At 51.8% G+C, this 26,256-nt stretch overlaps 1 protein-coding gene across 1 annotated transcript; it reads left to right on the top strand.

Moving 5' to 3' along the window:
- The first annotated feature begins 1,153 nt into the window (after positions 1-1,153).
- On the top strand, positions 1,154-24,655 carry TMEM44 (transmembrane protein 44). The gene is given in 11 exon segments (XM_047100325.1): positions 1,154-1,290; positions 4,441-4,567; positions 6,290-6,383; positions 7,436-7,602; positions 7,773-7,859; positions 12,474-12,644; positions 14,790-14,918; positions 16,777-16,881; positions 21,877-22,035; positions 24,384-24,399; positions 24,402-24,655. Coding segments are annotated over 11 exon segments (1,446 nt in total).
- Positions 24,656-26,256: the final 1,601 nt, after the last annotated feature.

Here is a 26,256-nt window from a genome sequence, read left to right as displayed (position 1 = left end):
GTGAAAAAAGCTCGTCACAAAAAGTTCACCTATTGGATGGGATTGCATTAATAAGGAATTTTCCACAACAGGCAAGTCCGTAGAATCCTAAGGTAGATTTGTGGTTGCCTAGGGCTGGGAGTGTGGAGAAGAAAGTTAACTGCTAATGAGTACTTGCTTTTTTAACAAGTGATGAAAATGTTGTAAAATTAGATAGCAGTAGTGGTAGCACAACTCTGGATACACTAAAACACTGTACACGTTAACAGGGTGAATTTTATGGTATATGAATGAGATCTCAAGAAAACTGCTGTTTTTAACAACGAAAATAACGAAATGACGGGGTCACCTTCTTTAAGCAAACTTACTAAAATCAACAAGGACATTTTAAAATTACAATAGCTTGTTTTCAAGAACAGCTCTGCCTGCCAGGACTGTGTGGCAACGTGGCTGGATGGGACAGCATGACGGCCAAGACCACTGGCCTCCTGGGGGCATCTTCTAGGGTGACTTCTGGAAGTCCGGCTTGGGCGACTAGAGTGGGGGTGGAGGGTGCCGTTGACGCCTTCAGACCAGAGAGTGGGAGAAGATGCGTTGGGGGGGGAGGGGGCTGTATCCTTCTGCCGCCCCCCTCCGCCCCCTTTCTTTTGTACCTTTTGAAGGATCAGACCAGCCGCTCACGCCCGGGATCCCCAGCACCCAAGAGCTGCGTCAGGCGCGAAGCATGTGTACCGTTCGGCTCAGAAAATGGGGCGCACTAATGGGCGGACAAAGCGCCTTACCGTGGCCGGGCAGGTCACGGTATTCGGCCCTGGCCGCCGGGAGACCGCAAGGGGTCTGCGAGCGGCACCGCCACCGCTGTCGGGGAGCGGGGGCTGGGGCCGCAGCCTTTGTGCCGAGGCCGCTCCCAGCTCCCGCCGCTGGGGGGCGGCCTCCGGCCCGCCGACCCCCGACAATAGCGCGCCGGGTGGGGAGCCGCGCGGTCCCGGAAACTTTTCCCTCGCGCCTCCGCCGCCGCCGCCAGCGCCCGTCTCCCGGCCGCGGACGTGCGCTGGGCCGGGGCCGCCGCCGCCGCCGCGGGGGCACCGGGCCGGGGAAAGGGGGCGCGCGGAGGCTGCGCCCCGGCGGGGCCACGCGGGAGGCTGGGGCCCGGGCCGGGCGGAGCCAGCGAGCCATGGGGGAGGCGGCCAGCCCCGCGCCCGCGCTCTGGGACTGGGACTACCTGGACCGCTGCTTCGCCCGCCACCGCGTCTGCATCTCCTTCGGCCTGTGGATCTGCGCCTCCTCCTGCTGGATCGCCGCCCACGCGCTGTAATGGGGACTGGGACCGGGCGGCGCGGGGGAGGGGGCCGGGTCTGCGGCGGGGGGCGCGGGGCGACGCCTCCCGCCAACTCCCTCCTGGAAACCTGGAGGGAAGGGGGCATAAAGCGGGGAGGCAGGAGGCGGCGCGGTGCCAGGATCGAAACGACCCTTCCGCTGTGGACTGAAGTCGGATAGGACTTCTTTCCGGATTCCGTGCACAGGGAGGGGGAGGCTGGGCTGTGGGCCAGTAGGAAGAGGCCGGGTCGTGCGGTGCGTGGAGCCCTCGAAGGCAGCCGCGAGTCCTGGGTTCTATTGTCACCCTTTCTCCATCGACCGGAGGTGTGAGCTGGGCAAGCTGTAAAGCCTCAGAGCCTCATTTTCCTCACCTAAACGGGGTTAATAACTGATGGGACGGATGGCAGGATTAAATGAGTTAGTTTCCGTAAAGCTCTTAGTATGTGCTCATTAAACATCCTTATTATTGCTCCTGTCCTGCCACCAACCTTTGGCAGAGGGCAAGGACCTTGGACAAGGCTCTTGGCGTTTCTGGTCTCCCTTTACCCCAGGCCCTCTGATCTGGGGATGTGGACTGGCTGTGATCTGATTCTGGCCAGTACCTGGAGCCATCTGGCCAGGTGGTCACCATAACCTGGGTTCTATGAAGTCTGGCTAAAGAGGGCCTCCAGATCTTCGGGCACCCTGTCCCAAGCTGGTGCAACCCAAGTATTCCCTGGCAGAGGAGAAAGGATCAGCACCCCGGGAGAGGTTGGCACCTGCTCATCTTAGGCACTCTTAAGATGATATTTGATATTGTTGCGGAGATCTGGCAACCCCCCTACCCAGTCATTGGAACGCAAATGAAAAGACACTTGGAACATTTAACGTGGGCCTAGTGTTGCATTTATTAGCTCATGTCTTCCCTGCCACAACCCCACGAGGGAGGGACCGTTATTACTCCCATTTACCCCCCCAGGAAGCTGGAGGTTCTGACAGCTTTACTAACTTGCCCTAGCGAATGGAAAGAACCGGACCGCCAGACCCTTTTCGAAAGGGGCACACTTGTGAGGATTAAACTGTCCAGATCAGAGGTGGACACCAACGAGCCACTCTCTGTGCGTTATCTCATTTGGTCCTCACAGCCGCCCTGAAGTCAGCAGTATTAGACATTTCCTGAGCTGGAAACTAAAGGTGGGAGAGGTTAGGTAACTCCGTTGAGAATGCCCAGCCACTGATGGCTCAGAGCCTGGAGCCTGTTTCCGATTCTGTGTCTCCCTCTCGCTCTGCCCCTCCCCCGTTCATGCTCTGTCTCTCTCTGTCCCAAAAATAAATAAACGTTGAGAATGCCCAGCCAGTCAGTCTGATGAGAGCTGAATCTGCTTTTTCAGCCTGCCTCAGGTCTGGACACACCCATCTGTTGTCAGGACTTTGCCATCCCTGAGCCTCCTCTTGTCCTTGGGGAATGTGTATCCTCCGAGCTGTGTGTGGCCTGGGGTAGGGTCAGCCCGGATCCCTGACCCGAGGGCTGGGGAAATGGCTAAAGAACAGCAGGGTACAGAGAAAGCCTCCACGTGTGAAGCCAGAGGGTCGGCCATTAACTCAGCTGGTCACCATCGGCCTCACTTTTCTCCACTCTCTAATGGGAGGGTTGAAATAAACTATTTCTTTTCTTTTTTTTTTTTTTTTTTTAAGCCTTTGTTTTTTTGAGAGACAGAGACAGAGCATGAGCAGGGGAGGGGCAGAGAGAAAGGGAGTCACAGAATCGGAAGCAGGCTCCAGGCTCTGAGCTGTCAGCACAGAGCCCGGCACGGGGCTCGAACTCATGAGCCGTGAGAGCATGACCTGAACTGAAGTCGAACACTTAACTGACAGAGCCACCCAGGCGCCCTGAAATAAACTATTTCTAATCTGAATCCAACTCAGAGAGTCTCTAGAGCCTTCACTCTTAGGCTTTGAATTGGTGCCAGGAGCCCAGGGCCTAGATGAAAGGTTGCTGTTCCCACTGTGAGCTCTGGGCTTCGTCTGGCAGATCAGGAAATGTTCTGGAACCCAGCAGCCTTCCATCCCCATCCCCTGCTCCCAAGGGCCGACCCTCAGAACCAGGCAAACAGTCTAACCGTGAGGAGTGAGTACCACCCTGTGGTTGATGGAAATAAAACAAGAAGTGCAGTTATCCCGGCCCAGATATGTAACATGGAAACATCTAGAACAAAGTGTTTCTGAGATCCGATCAGGTGTTTCTGAGCGACCTCTGACTCCTTCCATCCTGTTGTGCCTTTCTGTGCTTGTTCTAGGGGAGTGGGGTGGGGCAGGAAGAGGGGAATAAGGGAGAGAGACCAGCAGTGGGCGACTCTAGGGAGAGGTCAGCCCAAAGTGCCATGGCATCTTCGAGGAGTTTTGCTCTCCGTGTATGTTAAGAACATGCTCCGGGCGCCTGGGTGGCTCAGTCGGTTAAGCGGCCGACTTCAGCTCAGGTCATGATCTCGCGGTCCGTGAGTTCAAGCCCCGCATCAGGCTCTGTGCTGACAGCTCAGAGCCTGGAGCCTGTTTCAGATTCTGTGTCTCCCTCTCTCTGACCCTCCCCCGTTCATGCTTTGTCTCTCTCTGTCTCAAAAATAAATAAACGTTAAAAAAATTAAAAAAAAAAAAAAAAAAAAGAACATGCTCAACTTGACAAGGGCCAGCAAAAGCCCAGCCGCCCCACTGCACACATGAACTCCTTAGCAGGATTTCACTTGAATTGAAAAGAAACAAGTTGCCTTTTTAATTTAGGCAATTAACTGTACTCTGCAGTTAACCACAGTGATTGGGTTACTTTTATAACCCACAAGCTTCCTTTCAAAAAATAAAACCCCATAGCTAGTTTGTTAGCATTGAGTGGTGGGTCATGAACTTGAGTTGGCCAGATTTGTAGGAGGAAAGAAATGCCTCTTCGTTAGAGAGGCAGGTCTGGCTCCTGCCACGGGCTGGTTCTGGAGTCTTTGATCCTTTATTTTCCCATCTGTAAACTAAGTTCAGAAATACCTGCTGAATATCTGGGGGAGAGAGTGCCTCACGAGGACACAAAATCACAGTTGCCCTCTGCAGACACCTGCATTGGGAACCCACTCATGGCTCCCGCGTTCCGTCCATACCCATCCACACCCCCGTCTGTCACCACAGGCTTCTCTATCTGAGGTGTACAAAGAAATCCGGACGGGACCAGTCAGCGCTGTGCGCGGCATGCTGCCTCCTGACCAGCCTGTGTGACACCATCGGAGCGATTCTGGCCAGACAGCTCACGATCCAGGTGCGTAGGGCCCACAGGGTGACAGTAGCTTCTGTCTAGTTCCCTCACCATTGAGGTACGGTCTCACCTCATGCCCGCGCCCCTGTTGGTCTGTCTGCCCCTGCCCAGTGCCCCTGCCCTGATAGCCACAGGGCTCACTGCTCACCTCCTTCAAGTCTTTGCTCAAAAGTCACCTTCTCGATGAGGCCTAACCAGAGCACTCGTGTAGACTTGGGCTCTCCCTCTACCGCAGGTGCTCCGGACTCCTTCGTCCTGCTCCGTTTTTTCCCAAAGCGGACCACCCCCCCCCCCTCAATACACCATCTGTTTTACTGAGTGTGTCTGTTGCTCATTGAACTACTAGTGTGCCAGTTCTCCGGGGGCAAAACTTTGTATTCACTACCGTATCCCCATCCCTTAAAACAGCAGCTGGTACATCGTAGATGCTCCATAAGTAGCGATTGTTGTGGTCATTGTTTTTAGAGCCTGGAGCCCAGCCTCAGTTCAAACAGGGGTGGCTGAGTGCTTTCCCAAGTGGTAATGCAGGCCTTGGGGCAAGTGAGAAACAGTTGCAAGCTCTTCTGAAGTCTAGGCCCTCAAACCTGTGTAGATGGGGCCTGTCCCAAAACACATATCCCAAAGGAATGTGCCCTGGAGAGGCACCTCATGGGGCTGGCACCCACCCAGGTAGACATGGAGGAAGGCGGCCTCATGGCCGGGACACACACCTGGGAGTTCTAGACCCTGCTTCAAACAGTATTGTCTCACAAACAAACCACCTTTCATTCTGGGTGCCCATTCTCATTGGCTGCTGGAACCCAATGATGCTCAGCCCGAGTCCAAGAATAGTAGCTGATGTTTATTAAATCCTTCGCTGCGGGGGCGCCTGGGTGGCGCAGTGGGTTGAGCGTCTGACTTCGGCTCAGGTCATGATCTCACAGTTCGTGAGTTCGAGCCCCACGTCGGGCTCTGTGCTGACAGCTCAGAACCTGGAGCCTGCTTCGGATTCTGTGTCTCCTCCCTAACTTGTGCTCTGTCTCTGTCGCTCTCAAAAATAAATAAATGTAAAGAGAAAAAAAAAAAATCCTTCACTACGTGCTTGGCAATGAGGGCTTGTCATGCATTCACTCATTTAATCCTCGAATTATCTTAGGACGTAGGCTCTCTCCTTATCCCTGTTTTACACATGTGGACACTCAGACTTAGCGGCTGAACAACTTTGGGAAGGATCCAGTAAGCAGCAGTGGCAAGATCCAGACTCCAGAGTTTGCTCCTCACCATTGTTACACTGGCATAGTAGCTGGTGCGTTTGTGGGTAGGAGCCTTGTGCTTTCCTGCTTGCCGGTGCTGGTCTAAGCACTTTCCCTGTAGTGCTTCATGTAATCTGCTTAGCACTGAGAGAGGCACCATGACTACCCCTGTTTTACAGACGATGAAACAGAGGCCCAGAGAAGTCCAGCGGTTGGGCCAGAGTCACACAGCAAAGAGTAACCGTGCACCGGAAAGAGCGCAGCATGGGAAGTGGAGGGCGGGTTCTGCCGATGGGCCTCCACGTAAGGGATTGCTCGTTTCAGCGCCCCGTTCTCCTCGTCAGGCAAATAGAGGTGATGACCAGCCTTTCCTGGGGTTGGCAGGCGGCTTCGGAGGAAGTACCTCATCAGGGGCAGAGGAGATCCAGGATGACAGGTGCTGTGATTGCTGGAGAATGTTTGGATGCCATGACTCTATTTCCTTTGCCCCCAGGTTTTCACGGGTGCCTACCTAGCAGCTGTTGACTTGGTAAACTTTGTGTTCATCCTCTTCCCGGTCTGCGGCTCCAAGTTGAAGTCTAATTTGGGTGAGTGTGTGGCCATCTGTTCCTGTCTTCATTCATCAGTGCGCCAAGCGCCTACCCCCTGTCAGGCTTCAGCTGGGCCCCTGCCAGGCACGGACACATGAATGAGCTCGGAGACCCCACCCAGGGCCGAGAGACGGGGCCCTAAACGGTCATTAACGCAGCTTTCGAGGAGGTGCGTGCACACCGTGGGCAACCAGAGGGAAGGATGTGACGTTAGATCAGGGGCCGCAGGGAAGGGTATTCCAGGTGAAAAGAACAGCATGAGCGAAGGCCAGGAGGATGGGTGTGCATGACTCGGGGGATGAACAGTGATATCTCAGTTTGTGAACCCGGGTTGGCCAAACACAGCCCCGTAACTTCCAGAAATGGATGCCAGGAATGGGCGCAGGCCACCTCAGGCAGAGTGGGGGCTGGAAGTTACTGAGGTAGGATGGGTCGCCCTGAGTATGCCGGACCGGGCGTTCTGAGAAGGGGCAGCCATGTGCCCCCGCCGTGGCGCAAAAGGGGAGTGCTTGCATCAGTGGGGTAACGTAAGATCCCCAAGCTGCTCAGCGCTGCCCAGAGGAGACGTGTTCCTACTACAGTTCTCGGAGGACTGTCTGTCTCATATTTTAAGGAGACTTCCAAGACCGTGCTCCTTTTTGGCTCACAGCTTCAGGCCCTGGCACAAACACCGTGATGCATTCTCCAAAGCTGTGCCGGTTCAGCTCTGTGCCAGGCTCTGTGGAGATTACAGAAACTGCCGGCCCTCGGGGGGTTCCAGTCTCGCAGAGGCAACTCTGTGTGCACAGACACGTGTGAAAAGAAAATGCTTTGAGGGCCGAGGAAGGAGAAGAGCGCCAGTCGTGCGAGTGGGTGGGATGAGGTGGTGGGGAGGAAAGATTCCTCCAACGGGGTGGCAGAGCTACGGGGCCTTGAAGGGTGGAGAGGATCTGGCCTGTCGAGCAACGTGGGAACCCGCTCTGGCATCGGAGATGGGTGCACACCGGAGATGCAGCTCTCCGTTGAGTTCTAGACCCCAGGGGCCTGTGGGATTTTGGTGTTTGTTGCAGGTCGGGGCTCCCGGGAGAGGAAGAGGAGGCAGCGGCTCAGGGCCAGTGTCTTTGCTCTGGCCCTGCCGCTGAGCCTGGGGCCAGGCTGGGCTCTCTGGGCCGCCGTCCAGAAGGCGTCAGGCCCTGTCCGAGGGCCCCAGCGGAGGCTACTGGAGAGCCTGCTGCAGGTGAGGCCGAGCCTGCCCAGGAGGGCGTGGGGATATGCATTCCCTTCCCTCTTCACGGCCCCAACAAATGCCCTGGGCAGGGGCAGGGGCAGCCCTAGCCAGAAAGTACTAAAAGCGGGAAAGGATGGGCTGTCTCCTCAGGGTGCTGAGTGTATCACCTGTTCCCTCAGGACAACACTGAAATCTTCGGCTACCTGCTGGGTGCCATCGCTGCCTTCGGCTCCTGGGCTTCCCGAATCCCCCCGCTCTCCAGAATCGTGAGGCTGGGTCGGGGCTGGGGCTGTGGGTCGCCATGGCGGGTCTTAGGGCATCTGGGAGCGTCTTCCGAGCTCCCGAGTCCTGGGGTGGAGGGGTTGTGTCGTGTGTGTGCATGTGTGCATGTGTGCACGTGCAGGGGGTGGGCCGCCCACCCAGGGGAGGTCCTGAGGTCTGCGAGAGCCTCTCACAGGGGAGCCCACTGAGGTCTCTCCAGAGCAAAGGAAAGGCAGGCTGTCAGGAAGAAGGCATTGGGGTCCGATAAACAAACATTCCACTAGGAGACGAGAAGGTTTTAGAGGAGAGAATCCTGCAGGTATTGGGGTTCCATCTGGGATCATTTTGCTGCAGATCCTGTCCAGGCATCCAGGGTGAGGAAAGCCCTGTGTTGGCCAGTTCTGTAGGAGACTTGAGATGTGACTGGAGATGTGACTGGAGATGTGACGGGAGATGCTGTGCTTACCCTTGGGAAGCTCCCAGTCTCATGGAAGACATGGAAATGCAAAGCAGAATATTTTAAATGTTTATTTATTCATTTTGAGAGAGAGAGAGGGAGAGAGAGAATTCCAGCAGGTTCCACACTGCCAGCACAGAGCCCTACTCAGGGCTTGATCTCAAGAACCATGAGATCATGACCTGAGCTGAGATCAGGAGTTGGATGCTCAACCGGCTGAGCCACCCAGTCGCCCCAAAAGCAGGTTATTTTAATGCTCGAAGAAAGAATCAGGTGTTAGGGGGTTCGCAAGAGGGAGAGAAGGCTCCTATGCTATTCCTATGAGTGAGGGTGAAAACTTCACACTGCCTGGTGGACGGGGCCAGAGACGCTTCCCATTGGCTCTGAAGGGAAGGCGAGATTGGAGGAGGCAGAGGTGAGGGAGGGAAAGCGGAGAGCACGCGGGAAAAGCCACTGAGGCAGGAAGAGCAAGATATCGTGGGTGTGCAGAACTGCTCTACTGTGCCGGGAGGGCCTCCCCGACAGGAATAATGGCCAGGCCTAACACAGGAAACGTGATGGGCCATCACTAGGTCTAAAGAAACCGCTTGCCCCAGAGCATCATTGAACAGCAGTTCCAGGATTTGGGGGGTATGGGGGGCAGGTGCTTAGTTGATCATTGGTAGGAAGCTGATGCCTGTGCTGTCATGGCCAGAAACCTCACGGGTGACGGGGCCTCCCAGCAAAGGCGCTGCCTCCGGATCAAGGGAGGGGAGAGTGGGGCGCCCCTGGGACGGTGGGGCTCGAAGCTGCATCACGTGAACACCTTCAGAGGGGCTGGTACAGTGCCTGGCTGTATTAGTTTCCTTGGGGCTGCCATTAGAAAGTATCACAGACTTTGAATAGCAGAAACGTATTGTCTCAAAGTACTAGAGGCCAGAAGTCCAGTATCAAGGTGTCCGCAGGGCCATGCTCCCTCTGAAGGCGCTAGGGAAGGATCTCTTCCAGGCCTCTTTCTAAATTTCTGGAAGTTCCTTGGCTGATGGCCGCGTAACTGCGCAACTCCAGTGTCCGCATGGCGTTCTTTCTCCCTGTGTGTGTCCTCATGTGGCCTTCCCTCTGGTCGTGTCTGTGCCCAGGCTTCCCTTTCATAAGGACACGGTCATACTGGATGAGGGTGCACTCTAATGACCTCATCTTTAACGTGATCATCTGCAGGGATCCTATTGCCAAAGAAGGCCACATTCACAGGCTCTGGAGGTTGGGACTTCAACATCTTTTGAGAGAGGGGAACGCGGTTCAACCCCTGATACCACCCACCTAACATAGCCCCAGGCCAGCCCCACCACTGACCTTCACTCCACTACATTTTATTCACGGCCTTGGTCACAACCTGAAATTAGCTCCTTCAATTATTTACCAAGTTGGTCCCAGGTAGGACATCAGCGCCATGAGAACAGTGGTCTTGTCTGTTTTATTTCCCCTGTATTCCAGGTGCTGGGAGCCTGCTCATGGTCGGCTCTCAAATGAGTTACCTAAGGGGTACCTGGATGGGTGGCTCAGTCGTTTGGGTGACCGACTCTTGATTTTGGCTCAGGTCCTGAGCTCATGGTTTGTGAGATGGATCCCTGAGTCGGAGTCTGGGCTAACGGCATAGAGCCTGCGTGGGATTCTCTCTCTCTCTCTCTCTCTCTCTCTCTCTGCCCCTCCTCCACTTGTGTGCATATGCATGTGTGTTCCCTCTCTTTCAAAAGAAATAAATGAACATTTAAATAATAATGATGATGATGATAGCAAGCGACATAATCTGGTCTGGAAAAAAAGAAGCTTATGGATGCAGGAACCAGAAGAGCCGTTTGGGGGCAGAAAGAGCAGCTTTGTTCTCTGTGGTCTTGGGAAATAGAAGCAAAACCAAGAGTGGAGAGAGGTTATGGGGGGTCCACATCCCAGTTACGGGTTAGATGCTTTGCATGGCTTCTGGCATATTGAGAGCAATTAGTATTGTTATTCTTGCCTTAGGAGCTAGTGGAGTCCCCATCACTAAAGGCATTCAAGCCTGATGGCCCCTTGGCAGGAAGATAGAGTTAGATTCTATTAAGGATAAGGTTGGGCAATCTCTGAGGCACTGCCAGCCTTGAGTATCTCTGGTTCCATAAAGAAGAACCCAGAGCTAGGGTCCCCTTATTACAGAGAAACTCAGCAGGGTTTGGGGTGTTCTAAGCAGCCTAGCCAGCATGGCCTTGAACCCTAGATCCCCCAGAAGCTGCTTCTAATTTACCCCTGCTGGGGGTGCTGAGGAGCAGAAGGCTGGGTGGCTTTGGTGGAAGAAGTTTCCATTCTTTCAGGAGTGCTTGAACAGAGCAAGGGGCATGACCCACCCGCTGACCAGTATGGGGTTGTGCTGGCAGCACTGGGACCCATCGCTGCTGCAGGAGCTGACGCACGTCCTGCTTCGAGCGCCCCACAATGGTTTCGCCAGGTAGCCACCCTGAGTTCTGTGTGACCAGCCAGACGAAGCCCACATGTGCTGGACAAAGACCTGCTGTATCTCCAGTCGGCAAGCCAGTCCCAGTCTTCAGCAGCTGCTAAGCACCTACAGCGTATCCAGCGTGTAGGCAGACAGAACCCAACAGGCCCCAGGACTGACCAGGAAGAGAGATGGGAGTTTTGAAGTCAGTGAGCTCTGTGCGCGGGTTGGCACATGAATGACGGCAGAGAGCCCACGCAGAGCAGCAGCAAGTGCGAGTCAAGAGGCAGAAGGCAGTTCCCAGCCCTGACCCTGCAAGTCACTGGCCATCAGTGTCCTCTGTAAATGGGGGTCAGTAGCCTGGGGGACCCCTAAGGGTTTCTCACCACAACAGTGCTGTCTGGGACAGAGCCACTTCCTGGGCCGAGTCAGGTGGAAGGGGACAGGGCTGCTTCCCGGGCTGTGTCAGGTGGGAAGGGCCTCTGGGGCCGACAAGCCAGGGGCCACCCTCCCCAGCCTGGCTGCTGTCTCTGTTTACCAGTCTTCAGGGCAAGGCTAAAAACAAAATAACCAAAAACAGGAAACCCTGGAAACCAAACCTGAAGAAATGCAAAGGGAAGTGTAACACTCCCAAGGAATCTTTTTGAGAGTTAAAATAAAAATGGGGAAAATCAGCCAAACCTTGCTTTTTCCTCTGAAAGTTTTTCAATCTCTAGCCAATACCTGTATATCTCTAGATACAGTCATTTAATGAGTAAAATAAACTACATATAATTTATACTTCTATAGATTTAAATATACTATGTTATTATATATAATTGAAAATATACAGTATTTGTGTATATACATATAAATGTATATATAAGGTGACTTCATACCTGTAAAAGGTATTTAACATATAAATATTGAATATGTTTCTTTTTTTTTTTTTTAACCAATATTGCCATCACTCTTTCTCCAAAAATATTCCCTTGGCTTCAAAACTTCCAGAATGTCACCTCTAATTGTCCTGACTTTTTCCGGCTGGCCAGGTTGAGGATTGGTGGTCCCAGGAAGAGAAGTCAATCCTTACCTGTTCATACTTCATCAAAAGTCCCTCCCGTTCTCCCAGGTGACATTCGTGAGCCACTACCCAGTGCCAAGGGTTAGGGGTGCCGAGATGGGCAGGACCCTGCCCTGCTCTCAGGAGCCCTCTGTCTGTTGAGATGTGTCATGTGTGATGGAGCCTAGAATGGGAGTTATTCACCCCTGTTAGGGTGGAGGTGTATGGAAGACTTCTTTTTTTTTTTAAGTTTATTTATTTATTTCGAGAGAGAGAGAGAGAGAGAGAGAGAGTGAGCACAAGTGGGGGAAGGGCAGAGCCCAACGTGGGGCTCGAACTCACCAACTTTGAGATCACAACCTGAGCCGAAACCAAGAGTTGGACACTTAGCCGACTATGCCACCTAAGTGTGGGGGGGGGCGGGGGGTGGGTTTGTTAGAGTTGAGCTTACGCCAGGTTTTGAGGCATGAATAGGAGTTCACCAGGTAAAGGAAGCAGCTTGAGCAAAAGCTGGAAAACTAATAGAAGCAGCACCTTTGGGGACTGGCCATGGGCAGAAGGCTTGCGCTCCAACCTGCCAAGGGCAGGACCAAAGGCCTAGATCTTAGAATCCTGCTCCGAGGGGGCTGGAGGACAGCAGTGTTCCTGCACAGCTCCCTCCTCTCTCTGTCCAGTGCCAGGGTAAGGCATTTCCCTCCATCCACCTGTGGACCCGGCTCCTGTCGGCCCTGGCGGGCCTCCTCTATGCCTCGGCCATTGTGGCCCACGACCGGCGGCCTGAGTACCTGCTTCGGGCCACACCCTGGTTCCTGACCTCCCTCGGCCGTGCTGCACTGGACCTCTCTGTATCCACGCTGGGCCTAGGGGGCTTGACTGCTGGTGTCTCATCTCCCCCTATCCCTGCGGTGTGCCCTCCTTCCCTATGGCTAGATGGCACTCTCTCCCAGGGGGGCCAGGGAGGAGGTTTGAAGCCTGGGGCAGACAGATGCAATGGCAATCATTTGCAATTTTGTATTCTGTTCCCTTTATATATATACTATATGGAGCAATTATCTCTTGGCTGGAGCTCTGAGAAGCCGCAAGCGGGGGTGTGCAGGCCCCAGGAGCAGACCCAGGTTCCAGTCTCAGTGCTGCTCCTCACATGGGCCGGTCCCCACCCTCCTGTGAACCCGTTTTCCTCATCTTTGCCCTGTCTTTCTCACAAGGCTGGGAAGGGGCTTTGCAAGCTGACCTGCCACGCAGGGGTGATCATCCCGTTCTGTTGTCTTTGGCACTGGAACCTTGGGTTGGGGAAGCAGAGATCAAAGCTGACAAGGGCTGCCCTTTGTCAATGACTGCTTTCTGGTTCCCCAGGGGTTGTCGCCTGATGTGATGACACCCCAGTGACCTTGACGTGAGAACCTCAAGGGCAAGCTAAGCTCAGACATTGGGCAGATAGAGAGGTGGACAGCGGGTAATTTGTGTATGAAGCACCTGTGGATTTATCATAAATAATTTAGAAATTGTTAGAAACTGTGATTTTCTCCTGTGCTGTACTAGTTTTCTGGGGCTGCCCTATTAAGTTACCCAACGTTGGTGGCTTGTCACAACAGAAATGTGTTCTCACGGTTCCAGAGGCTACAAGGCCGAAGTCCAGGCAGGGCCACACTCTCCCGGAGGCCCTGGGAGAGAAACTTCCCTTGTTTGTTCCAGCGTCTGATGGCTCCTGGTGCTCCTGGGCTTGGGGCAGTGTAATTTCATTTTTTACCTCAGTCTTCGCATGTTCGTCCCTTCATGTAGCTCTGTGGGTCCACCCTAATCCACTGTGACCTCATCTTAATTATATCAGCAAACATCCCCCCTTTTTTTTAAAGATTTTATTTTATTTTAAGGGGGAGATGCCTATTTTCTTTTAAATGTTTATTTTTTTTTTAATTTTTTTTTTCAACGTTTTTATTTATTTTTGGGACAGAGAGAGACAGAGCATGAACGGGGGAGGGGCAGAGAGAGAGGGAGACACAGAATGGGAAACAGGCTCCAGGCTCTGAGCCATCAGCCCAGAGCCTGACGCGGGGCTCGAACTCACGGACCGCGAGATCGTGACCTGGCTGAAGTCGGACGCTTAACCGACTGCGCCACCCAGGCGCCCCTAAATGTTTATTTTTGAGGGCAAGTGAGAGCAAGTGGCAGAGAGATGGGGACAGAGGACCTGAAGCAGGCTCTGCGCTGATGGCCCAAAGCGGGGCTTGAAGTCATGAGCTGTGAGATCATGATCTGAGCTGAAGTCAGATGCTCAACTGACTGAGCCACCGGGGTGCCCTTTAAAAGATTTTATTTTTAAGTAATCTTTACACCCAGCGTGGGGCTCAAACTCACAATCCTGAGAGTTGCATGCTTTTCTGAGCCAGCCAGTTGCCCCAAGACCCTATTTTTTTTTTAAAGTTTATTTATTTATTTTGAGAGAGACAGAGACAGAATGACTGGGGGAGGGGCAGAGAGAGGGAGAGCGAGAGGATCCCAAGCAGGCTCTGTGCTGCCAGAACTCACAAAACTGAGACCGTGACCTTAGCTGAAACCAAGAGTCGGACGCTTAACTGACTGAGCCACCCAGGCGCCCCTCCCCCGGACCCTATTTTTAAATGAAGTCACTTTTGGAGTTTCCAGATGGATATGAATTTGGGCAGGGGAGGAACACTATTCAACCCACTCCATGTACTGTCCCTTCAAGGGACAAGCCAAGCCCTTCAAGGAAGGTGTTTTTCAAAATGCTTTTGATTAACAAGTATTTACTGAGTGCTTGTTGGGGGGCAAGGTGTTGCTGGCTGCTGAGTCCTCGTGGGGGAAATGTGGAGAAAGTCAGACCTGCTCTGTTCTTAAATGAGCTCATGTCTGTTTTGGGGCCCACCCAGGCAGGATCATCTGGGGAGAGAGAGCCCTTGGGGTGCAGAGGCGAAGGTAGCCCTGGGTGGCTGAAATGCTGTGCTTTGTTGCACCTTAACTCTACCTCTCAGATCATTTTCCTTTCCTGGGTGATGAAGAGCAAGATGAGACGGGCCTTGGGGTTTGCCCCTGAAGCCAGAGAGAGCCCCGACACCCAGGCCCTTTTGACCTGCACAGACAAAGAGGAAGAAAGCCAGGAGGCAAGGTCTCGCCGGTTGGAAAACTGCTGGGCCCACCGGGGTCTGTGCGCAGGATGCTGGGCGTTTCTCGAGCTAGGACAGTTGGTCACTTTAAAAAACTACTACTATTTTTTATGAAAAAAAAAAACAAAAACAAAAACCCAAAACGCTACTGTTTATGCCCAGTGCTAAGGATGCCCTGAATAAATAGGATCTTCCACTTTCCCAACTACAACATATTTTTAAATGGGTTTTTGAGATCATTTAATAAACTTTAATGTATTTTGAGCAATGTAGATGAGATAGTTAAATGTCCGCTTAAGCTAGTTAGTAACTTCCTCATATATATAAGTTCACATACTACATAAATTAATAGGTTAATTTAGAAATAGTATGATTTTACCCTATTTCATAAAAACACGTATTCCTAGTTGCACATGCATCTCTGACGTATACATCATCACCATCACTAACACAGCCCTTTTTTTTTCAGTTGATCTTGCCAAAAAGCTGATCTTTAAAGGTGCTGTTTACAGTAACATCCCCCATATACATCGTACCAGAAAATGTGTTTGTCTCCTTACCGATTTTAACAGGTGACCTAAGTAGGCAGAACTTACTCTCTCAGTTTGTCTTTGTCAAAAGTCCTTGGTTCCAAAAAGCTGAGAAATTGCTTCATAATACAAGAGTGCTTGTAAGGACTTGAACATAAGGCAGCTCCCTCTTTTCTAAGATAATTTCTTGAGGAAAAAATCTCACCTGTTACCTAGGCTCCTCACTGTCCTTGTTTTTCTTCCAGAGAAGGTGAGTGAGTGAACTGGGTCCATCCCTTCGAATATTCTAGGTTTAACAATGTAATCTGACTGAGTTAACGAAACAGAAGATAGTGGTGGGCGCGGCCAAGGTAAAGGGGTTTATGTAAGAGCTTGGACCAAAGCTCCACATTCCCGTGGAGGCTCTAATGGGAGGTTATTTTCATTCCATTCTAGAAACTTGACGAAATTCTATCCCCAAAGGGAGCTAAAGTATTTAAAGAGAGAGAGCCCTGTGTGGCTTGGCATTCTGAAGGGATGACACAGAACCTTTGCAATGGCTTCCACGGTTCTTTACGAGTGATGGTTTTCAACGTGAGGTCCCCACACCAGCATCGCCTGGGAACTTGCAGGAAATGCAGTTCTAGGGCTCCATCAGCTCTACCCAATCTAAAACTGAGGGTGTTTTATTTATTTTTTTTAATTTTATTTTATTTGCTTTGAGAGAGAGAGAGAGAGAGCAAGGGAGGGGAGAGAGAGGGGGAAAGAGAGAATCCCAAGCAGGCTCAGCTCAGATCCTGACAAGGGGCTCAGTCCTAAGACTGAGATCATGACCTGAGCTGAAATCAAGAGTTGGACACTCAACCGACTGAGCCATCCAGGCGCCCCAGACTGAGGGTGTTTTAATGAGTGCACTGGGTGCTTCTGATGCACACTAATGTTTGAGAACCGCTGCTTTACAAAAGCATTTAGCACCTACTGCAGTGATTCCCAAACTTGGCCCAAACTTTAGAATCATCTGCAGGGGAGTGAGGGGCTTTGAAACTCTCCAGGTCACTCACGTCCATACCAATTAATCAGAACGTCTGCTGGGAGAGCTAAACATCAGTTGTTTTGTTTTCTAAGATGCCCAGGTGACTCCACTGTGCAGCAAAGTTTGGGAACCCCTGACCTACTGTGACATCAAAGACGGAGATAAGATACAGCTTATAGGAAGCAGAAAGGGAGATGGGCCATGAAAAAACAGAAATAATATTTTAGAGATGCTTTTGAAGGAACGGGATCTTGTTTTTAGAAAAAGTCTCCTGACTGAGAATTCTTTTTACCTCCCTGTCTCCACTTGAAAGAATTCAGACTGGGTGCCTCTCACCACATTACCACCCTGCAAATCACTGAGGACAATGGCAGCCATCAGTCGCTACATGGAGCTGACCATCGAGCCCGTGCAGCAGGTAAGCGGCCGGAGTCCAGAGGGGTGGGAAGTGGCCATGGAAGGCTTCCCGGAGGAGGTGATACTTTAGCTGCAGGATGGGCAGGATGAGACAAGAAAGCATGTAAAAGGAGGCAGGAGGTCTCCAAGGCCTCAGTGGGGGACAGATGAAAGGGTGGAGAGGAGGCAAGCGAGAGATCCTCGTACCGTGCCACCTGACTGTCATCCTGAGGGACAGGAGTCCAGGAGGCATCAGGACTAGAGACTCAGGGTCAGATGCGCCTGTTAGAGGTGTGTCTCTCAGGCAAGGTTGGGGGGCAGACCAGGGAAGAGGAGGTAGAAACAAGGCAGTCAGTGAGGGGCGCCGATAAGTCTAGGTGAGAGGTGGTGTGGCCTGAAGCAGGGGCAAGGCTGAGGCAGGTGGAGAGGCAGAGACCAAGTGGGGGGTTGGCGGGCAGAGTGCTGGGGGCGTGAGGGTGTAGGGTGAGAGAGGCTGAGGGCTCCCGATGACTCCCGGGGTTCCGGCCTGCCCACAGGGCTTCCCAGGAGCAAGAAAGTTAGAGAAGTGAGGGAAAGAGCTGACAGGAAGTCCGCCCCGTCGTCCCACACCCACTGCGACTTCTCGTGGAGGTTTCCAGTGTCCTCAGGGTCACTAAATCCTGGGTTAGCTCTATCTTTGTTGAGATTCAACACGCTCGGCCACCGGCTGCTTCTGGCTTATGGGGCGCTCGCGCTCCCAGCTCCCCATGCTTTCCTCCCCTCAGTGTTCAGTCTGGGCACCCGTCCCCACGTGGCATCTCACACTTGCGGTGTCCAAACAGAACGTGGGATTTCCGTGCCCTCTCCCTCCCCCATCCTCTCATCCTAGGAAACAAATTCCTCTCTCCCCCTCAGTGCATGCCTACGCCCGTCCAGTCCATGTGTGAGTCTCCTATTTACTTGGGGTAAAATAGATCCCACAGCCTCCTACCTCGTTTCCGTCTCCACTGTTAATCTTGTCCCACCCCCGCCACCTGCACCCTGCAGCCAGGAGGGGCGATTCCTTGTGTTCCTCCTTGGCTTGAAACCCTCTGGCTTCCCATTTCATACAGAAGAAACTCTAAAGTTACACAGACTTGCAAGGCCCCATGAGCCGAGCATTCCCTCTCTGACTGTGCCCTCGTCTCTTCTCTCTTTGTTCACTCCTCCTAGCTGCCTGGGATTTCCCTCCGTTCCTGTGCCTCCAGTGCTCTTCCTCCCCATTTTTTTTTATACGGCTGCCTCCTTCCTTTCCTTCAACCTAAATGTCACCTTCTCCAAAAGCCACCCCGGACTGCACACTCAAAAGTAGCCCGCACCCCTCTGTGCTATTTCTCTATGTTAAATGTGCCTTTTTAAATGCTCTGCAAAGTACTTCTCGCTGTCTTTTACTTTTGTTTGTTGTCTGTCTCCTTCTGGGGTAGAAACTTTGCCTCTGTCTGTCTTGTTTGCCGAGACCCTGGTGCCTCGGGCCACAGGCCCTCAGTAAAGGATGTTTGGAGCGTGGCATGAAGTTCAGTGGTAGCAGCCGCCGCTCAGCTACCACTGAGGGTAGGTAGCTCATACGGGGCTCAGTAGGAGCTGGGACATACGGGTGCTCGGAGAGTTTGGGCCTGAGAGATAGGTTTCAGTCTTTGCTGTGGTTCCTTGGAAAGTGGGTGCAAGTAACGCTATGTGACATAAGTGTGTTCAGGGAGATTCAGCGCCTGCTTTCACAGGCCCACAGGTTTGAGAGCCCATTTCGGCCATTAAACGCCTCTTAGATGGGAAGTCTGGGGAAGGCACAGGGAACCCCGGCAGCATCTGGCCAGTGTTTTGCACGAGAAATGTTTAAATCCTCAAACCTCAGAAACACGATAGTGCAAAACTTGCATTCACTCTAACGCAATACCTGAAGCTTGAGTGGATTCTTCCTGCAGAACAGACTCCATTAAAGAAGAGTGTGTCCCTCTTTCTCATTCTCTTCCACTGAGGCCTCCGGCACGTTTTTTTTGAGCAAATACTCACACTTGGCCTCTTCCTTCCGTGTCCACCAGAGGGCGAGTGGTGTCCCTGAGACAGCTCCCAGCAGGGAGTCTACAGCCTGGCTGTCCAGGGCTAGGGGCACCCCTTCTACAGTAGCCTGTTTATTGAGGGTTATTTGCCAGTCCCTGAGAAAATAATAACAGGCAGCACTTCTGTGATGCTTCTTGTGCTGGGCATAGTGCTTAGAGTACTGGTCTACGTGCTTTGTATACTCACGTAAACCTCACCGCCAACCCCTGAGGTATTAACCTCATTTTACAGATAAGGAAAATGAGGCACAGAGACATTAAGCAAGTCGCCCAAGGTCACACAGCTTGTCAGTGGCAGAACCAGGATTCAGAGTCTGTGCCCTTGACCACTATGCAACACTGCCTCTTACTTGGCATAATGTCTGACACCAAGGAAGCACTTGATAAATGGTTGGGTTTTTAAAAATTATTATTAATGCAAATTCTCATTAAGTATTATTATTTATATTGTTTTATTGTCTAATAATTAATCATTGTATTAGGATTTTAAATTGAGGCACAGAGAGGGTTAAGTAACTTGCCCAAGATCTCATAGTTAGAGAAGCACAGGAATGGGTTTCAGATAAAGCCCGTCTGATTCATAAAGAGAGCATGTTCAGGATGCCTGGGTGGCTTAGCTAGTAAAGCATCCGACTTCAGCTCAGGTCACAATCTTGTGGTTCATGAGTTCGAGCCCCGCATCAGGCTTTGCTGCCGGCTCAGAGCCTGGAGCCTGCTTTGGCTTCTGTGTCTCCCTCTCTCCCTGCCCCTCCCCTGCTCATGCTCTGTCTCTCTCTCTCTCTCTCTCGAAAATAAAATAAACATTAAACATTTTTTTAAAAAATAAAAACAAGAGAACAAGTTCTCTGTGCTCATTTCATGCCTGCTCAGTTGGCAAAATTTTCCTTTTTTTTTCATGAGAATGTCCCAGTGGGCAAGGTTGTGGTGAAATAGGTCCCCTGTTGGCAAGTGCATTGATGTATGTCCCATCTGCACAGCCACCTGGAAGTGGACAACAAGGACCGCAGGGGCACTTATTGTCTGCTCAGCAGGCCCCCCTGGGCACTGGGCACTGTCCTAAGGAAGGGTCTTCTAGAAGATGCAGCTGGGTTCAGCTGAGCTGAGGGGCTAAGGACCTTGGGGTCCTGGGGATCAATGGCTTGGAGCATCTGAAAACTCCATTTGCCCTCTTGATTCAGACTTGGTCGGGCCCTGAGGAATTTATAGAATCTATCGTTGATGGGGGCGCCTGGGTGGCTCAGTCGGTTAAGCGTCCGACTTCAGCTCAGGTCACGATCTCGCAGTCTGTGAGTTCGAGCCCCGCATCGGGCTCTGTGCTAACAGCTCAGAGCCTGGAGCCTGCTTCCGATTCTGTGTCTCCCTCTCTCTCTGACCCTCCCCCATTCATGCTCTGTCTCTCTCTGTTTCAAAAATAAATAAACTTAAAAAAAATTAAAAAAAAAAAGAATCTATCGTTGATGTTGCCTGGGAGGCCCGTGCCCCCCACCCCCTAGCCTGTCTAGCCAACTCTCGTGTGAAACTGTGTACTTAACCCATCCAGGGCTAGAGCCCCATGTGGTTTGGGGCCCAGTACGAGTAGCCATTCTCATGTGTCCAGGGCATTACATCTGAGCCCTGTGACACCCCTTCAAATGAGGCAAGGCAGGGATTACCACCCCCTTCGCTAGATACATACCTTGGCATGTGCTTCATTGTGGAAGATGTGGATCCAGAAGGCAGGCTGTTGCCCTGTGATGTGTCAGTGGAATGACCCAAATCCTGCCCACTCTGAAACCCTGGCCAACAGAGCTTCCAGGAGCTCTGACAGCCCCCAGGAGCTCTGTGGGGGAAGCTCTCTCTGAGATGGATGGATGGATGGATGGATAGACAGACAGATAGATAGGTGATAGATACAAATCTTGTAAGTCTCTTCCTCCCTTTAACCTCCCCAACCTGTTGGTGGGTATGAACCCATGCAGTGCATTTTGGCAGTTGCTGTCCAAATTACAAATGCACGTATCCTCTGATCCAGCAATTCCACTTCTAGAAATTGGTCCTTTAAAAACCCTGAAACCTTGGGTGTACGGTATAATTTATTGCAGTCAGTGTTGTAAAAGCAAGAGATTGGAGGGCTCCTGGGTGGCTCAGTTGGTTAAGCATCCAACTTCTGCTCAGGTCATTAACTCACGGTCTGTGGGTTGGAACCCTGCGTCAGCTCTGTGCTGACAGCTCAGAGCCTGAAGTCTGCTTCAGATTCTGTGTCTCCCTCTCTCTCTGCCCCTACCCCACTTGCACTCTGTCTCTCTCGGAGAAAAAAAAAAAAAACAGCCAAGCAAACAAGCATGAGACTGGAAATGCCTTCAATGTCCATCAGTTTGAGGACAGGTTAAGCAGATTGTGAACACTTACATGATGCCACAAAAGAAACAAAAAGAAAAACAAAAGCCTCTGCTCTAGAGCTATCTCTAGGACACATTGTTAAGTGAGAAAAAGAAAGGTGCATAGGAGAGTGTAGATGTGCTGGCAGCCTTTGTAGAACTAGGGAAGTCATATATCTGCATTCGATAGGTTATGTATGGACTATCTGGACAGATACACAAGAAACTGAGCGTTGGTTGCCCCTGGGGAGAACTGGGTGCCTGGGGAATTCAGGTGGGAGCGGACCTCGCATTCTACACCCTTTTGTACCTTTTAAAAAACATAAATATTCATTTATTTATTTTGAGAGAGAGAGGGGGGAGAGAGAGAATCCCAAGCAGGCTCTGCACTGCCAGCACAGAGCCAGATGCAGGGCTCGATCCCATGAACCAGGATATCATGACCTGAGCCCAAATCAAGAGTCTGAGCTCATCCGACTCAGCCACCCTTTGGTACCTTCTGAACACCAGCGCATGTGAATGCTTCGACAATTCAGAAATAAAGTAGACTAAGTCTCCCTGCCTGCCCTTTGCCCACACACCCTGCAGGCAGGCTGCAGCACCACCCGGCTGCCTGGCGATGGACAGATGAACCCTGGAGACGCGAACCTGCAGGAGCCGCCCTCTTACCCTCCCGTTCAGGTCATCCGGGCCCGCGTGTCTTCCAGCAGCTCCTGCGAAGTCTCCTCCATCAACTCCGACCTTGAGGTACTCACACGCTGCTGCCTGCCAGGTGCATGGCTTGTCCTTCACTGACACTTGCCAGGGCTTCCACGGTGCTCGAGCTGCTGTGCCCTAATCCGCCCACGCTGGCCTCCTGCCTGCCAAGCAGTGAAGGGGCGTGCATGGGGCAGCGCCCACGCGGGGTGTGTTGAGAAGAGGTTTCCACGGTCAAATGAGTCAGGGAAGCACTGCATGTCATGGTCCCATCTTAAAGAGTCACCCGCACGTTCAGGTCTTACAGAAATAAACACATGCGTAATTAACGTTTATTAGAGTCTGGGTGTTCCCCAAACCCACTTGACCGTGGAGCATCCCTTCCAGAGAGGAGCAGCAGCTACACCTGCGGTGTCCTCAGGGTCATACACAGGAGCCCCGTGGTGGACACCATGCCTGGCACTGTCATCATTTTGAGTTTTTGGATCTGTGAGCAAGACACATGTCATATTTTGGATGCCAGCAAGAGGTGTAACTCCCTGGTCCGAGCTCTTGGGTCACTGCCTGTCCCCCAGCTGTGGCTCCCAGCCCTGTTCTGTGAGGAAGTTTCCTGTTGTGGAAAATGAGAGTAAGGACAGGGTAGTGGGCACATGATGTCAACAGGAGAGTGTCCGCTGTCTTTTGGCAGGGGTTGGGTGGAGGAAGAAGGACAGTCCTTCACCCTGGGTTTGCCTTCTACTATTTTGGAGTTCAAATGCCCTTTTATAAAATGATGATAATAGTAAGGGGGGGGTTGGTGTTGGTTTTAATGGCCTTATTTTGCAAAACAGCCGCTTCGCCATCTTGGATAAGCCCCCAAACTTGTTGAACTCGTTGTGAAACCCCAAATCCAAAAGACTCAGAGCCACTGATCTGTGGGATAAAGTCCCGATTTGTTAATGTGAGGTTCTAGACCTTTCACAACTACCCCAGCCTTATGTGCCTTGCCCACCCACCCCTCCCCACTGCCCTAGCTGTCCACCTTGGCCATGGACTATTCCCTGTACCCAGGCCTCTGGGCCTTTCTTCCTGTGGTTTTCCCTGGCCCGTGTGTCAGTTTCTCTTTCCATGTGTCAGAATCCTACTCAGATGCCACCTGCTGTGTGAAGTTACTTCCATCCCGCCAAACTCACACACACACACACACACACACACACACACACACACACACGCACACGATTAATGGCTCTTTCCCTTGGGTGCCAGAGCACACACGACTCTCTTACACAACTTCCATTGTTCGCCGTGTCATCTGGTGAGCTGTAGCGGCTTGTTCCCCGGCCAGGCTGGGCATGAGCTTTTTAGGAGTGGGGCCTGAGCCACCTTCACCTTCCTCTGCCCCTCGATTCCAGAACACAGCTAGCCATTAAGAGCTGGGTTTTGAGGGAGCAATTCTGCACCAGACTGAGGACCCTTTGGGGTCCGTGTATCCCCATGTCACTCGGTGTTATTTCTTGGATCCAGTCTCAGAATCTGTAGGACACCCAGCGCACGTGGCTTGGCAGCCTGGATCCAGCGGCCTTGGCAGAAATCTAAGGTTCGAGGGGAAAGAATGAGCCTGAGGGCAAAGTGTGTTCTGTGAGAAGAAAGGACAGTTAAGTCAGTGAGTCAGGGAGGGGCTGGGGAGACCGAGAGGCAGTATTTGCTCTGTGGAAACAAGGGCAGCAAAAGCTGAGATAAGGATTAGACAGTGACCTTGAACCGTTGGGAAGTTGGTCTTGGCGGCAGGTTTATGCCCTTCTGTGATTTGTGGTCCTTGTCCTTCTCCCTTCTAGTATCTCTTTTTAGACATCCATGTTTTTCAAACTAAATAAGTTCCAAGGGGACAGGGTCACGCTTTTAAATTAGGCAAATGGGGGACTCCTGGGTGGCTCAGTCAGATGAGCATCTTACTCTTGGTCTTGGCTCAGGTCATGGTCTCATGGTTCGTGGGATTGAGCCCTATGCTGGGCTCTGTGCCAACAGCACAGAGCCTGCTTAGGATTCTCTCTCCCTCTCTCCCTGCTCCCCCCGCCCCAAATAAATAAATACACATTAACAAGATAAATTAGGCAAATGGAAATGAAGGCTTTTGCCCATGCTAAAAGGAATGTATGTTTATAAAGTCACCTGCCCCAGCTCAGCCCGCAGAACAGCCCTCCAGCCCCACTCAGGGCTTTCCAGAGTGGCCTTCTCGCTTTCCGGGGCAGCCAGCACCTGTGTGCTGAGCGCCGGGTGGAATTTCTTCCAGCGTTGAAACTGTTCCTGTGCTTTTTAAAGGCTTTTTCTTTTTCTTTCTGCCTCTGGGGTGCAAGCAAAGATTTGAGTCCAGCTTTGTGATGCGAGAGTGCTTAGTCATTTCTCCCTGCTGTGCTTCCTAGCAATGCCATAGACCTGGTGAAGAAGCTTTGTAGAAATTTTGCAAGAAGGCTGTTTCTGTCTATGGAACAAAGTCTGTGTTGTGTGTACATGTGTGGAGGATGAGAAGAGGGCCAAACACAGACTGCTGTCTCTGAAGAAGGTCAGGTCCTTGTGTGTTCCTGCTAATTCTGTGCCTAAGTCTCTTGACAACCAAGATCGCTCGTTCCCTCTCCAAACCCTGCCTTTGCACCAGGAACGAGGACACATTCCTTTGGATGTTTGCCATTTTTAAATCCAAGTCATTCTTCTAAGGAAAAAAATTGTGTATATATATATATATATACATACATATATATGACATATAGTTATATATTATATATGTAATAGAATATACTTAAATAAAAAAGATTTTAGGGGCGCCTGGGTGGCGCAGTCGGTTAAGCGTCCGACTTCAGCCAGGTCACGATCTCGCGGTCCGTGAGTTCGAGCCCCGCGTCAGGCTCTGGGCTGATGGCTCGGAGCCTGGAGCCTGTTTCCGATTCTGTGTCTCCCTCTCTCTCTACCCCTCCCCCGTTCATGCTCTGTCTCTCTCTGTCCCAAAAATAAATAAACGTTAAAAAAAAAATTAAAAAAAAAAAAGATTTTAAATATATATTTATTATATATACATTTATATTTGTGTACACATTTATTACATATATTTTTATAAATATATATTTATATAGGCTATAAAAGTGCTAACTTTAGAAGAAAATACATACAAATATGAAAGACGCCAGAAATAGGTACCAAAGGTCAAAATCAAGTCCAGGAAGGGGCACCTGGGTGGCTGAGTCGGTTAAGCTTCTGACTTCGGCCCAGGTCATGATCTCACGATTTGTGAGTTCAAGCCCCACGTCGGGCTCTCTGCTGACAGCTCGGAGTCTGGAGCCTGCTTCGGATTCTGTGTCTCCCTTTCTCTCTGCCCCTCCCCTGCTCATGCTCTGTGTCTCTCTCTCTCTCTCTCAAAAATAAATAAACATTAAAAAAATAATAATAAAAAAAATCAAGTCCAGGATGTGGTTTTACACCCTCCATGCATCTGGGTCTTTCCCAGAGGGGGGCGCCACCTGCAGTGAGGCAGTGAGAAACAATACTTCCTGAAATGTGTAGTCAGTTACCTGGTTTCCCCGGGGTGAGTAGAGAGGCTCCCCGGAAGGCCCCCAAAGGGAGACAGGCTGTGGAGGAGACCCAGCCCTGACCCAGGAACCACACAGGCTCGGGGGCTTTTGACCTGCAGCCTTGGGTCTGCACCGGACCTCCTGAGTTTTAGCTTCTCCTGTGCATAGGTATCCTGAGACTTGCCCTACCTGTGTTGCAGGGTGATTGGGAAGATCAAATGGGTGCAACTGGTGCTTTGCAAGACTTCCAGAGGTGCTCCACATAGCGTCGTGGGAAGCAGGCTGGGGGTGGGCTCGGATATGCACTCTTAAGGCCGTGGAATTGGGCAGCACTCCTTCATTCCTCTGGCCCTTCTCTGAAGGTGGAGATAATGACTGCAGGGAGGGTGGTAAGGCTCCGACAAGGTTGGGATGTGAAGAGCACTGTTCCCATAGATGCTCACCCTGCAACCCCAGCTTGGGACCGGTCCATCTTGAAGGTCCCACTTAGCACCATGCCCTTAAGCGTAAGAGTGTCTTTGTGGAGGGGATGCAAGTAGAGGCTAGCAGTGCCGAGTCACTTCCTAGAAGTAGGAAGGCTTCCATCGGGAAAACAAGAGTCAAACCTGTTAAAAGTATCATGATAGCACAGCCGCTCGGGCTGCTGGGTCTGCCTCGCTGCCGCCCTCGGAAAACTTCCTCTGGCCCCGAAGTCCAGGAAAGAGCCTTCCACTTCCACCGGGACCAGCGCAGG

This window comes from Lynx rufus, unplaced genomic scaffold, assembly GCF_022079265.1.
Source record: "Lynx rufus isolate CCGP_SWC_20201006 ecotype Redwood Valley unplaced genomic scaffold, mLynRuf1.p SCAF_5, whole genome shotgun sequence".
Taxonomy (NCBI): Eukaryota; Metazoa; Chordata; class Mammalia; order Carnivora; family Felidae; genus Lynx; species Lynx rufus.
Note: the sequence above shows the minus strand (reverse complement) of the source record. Positions and strands in the feature narration are given on the sequence as shown.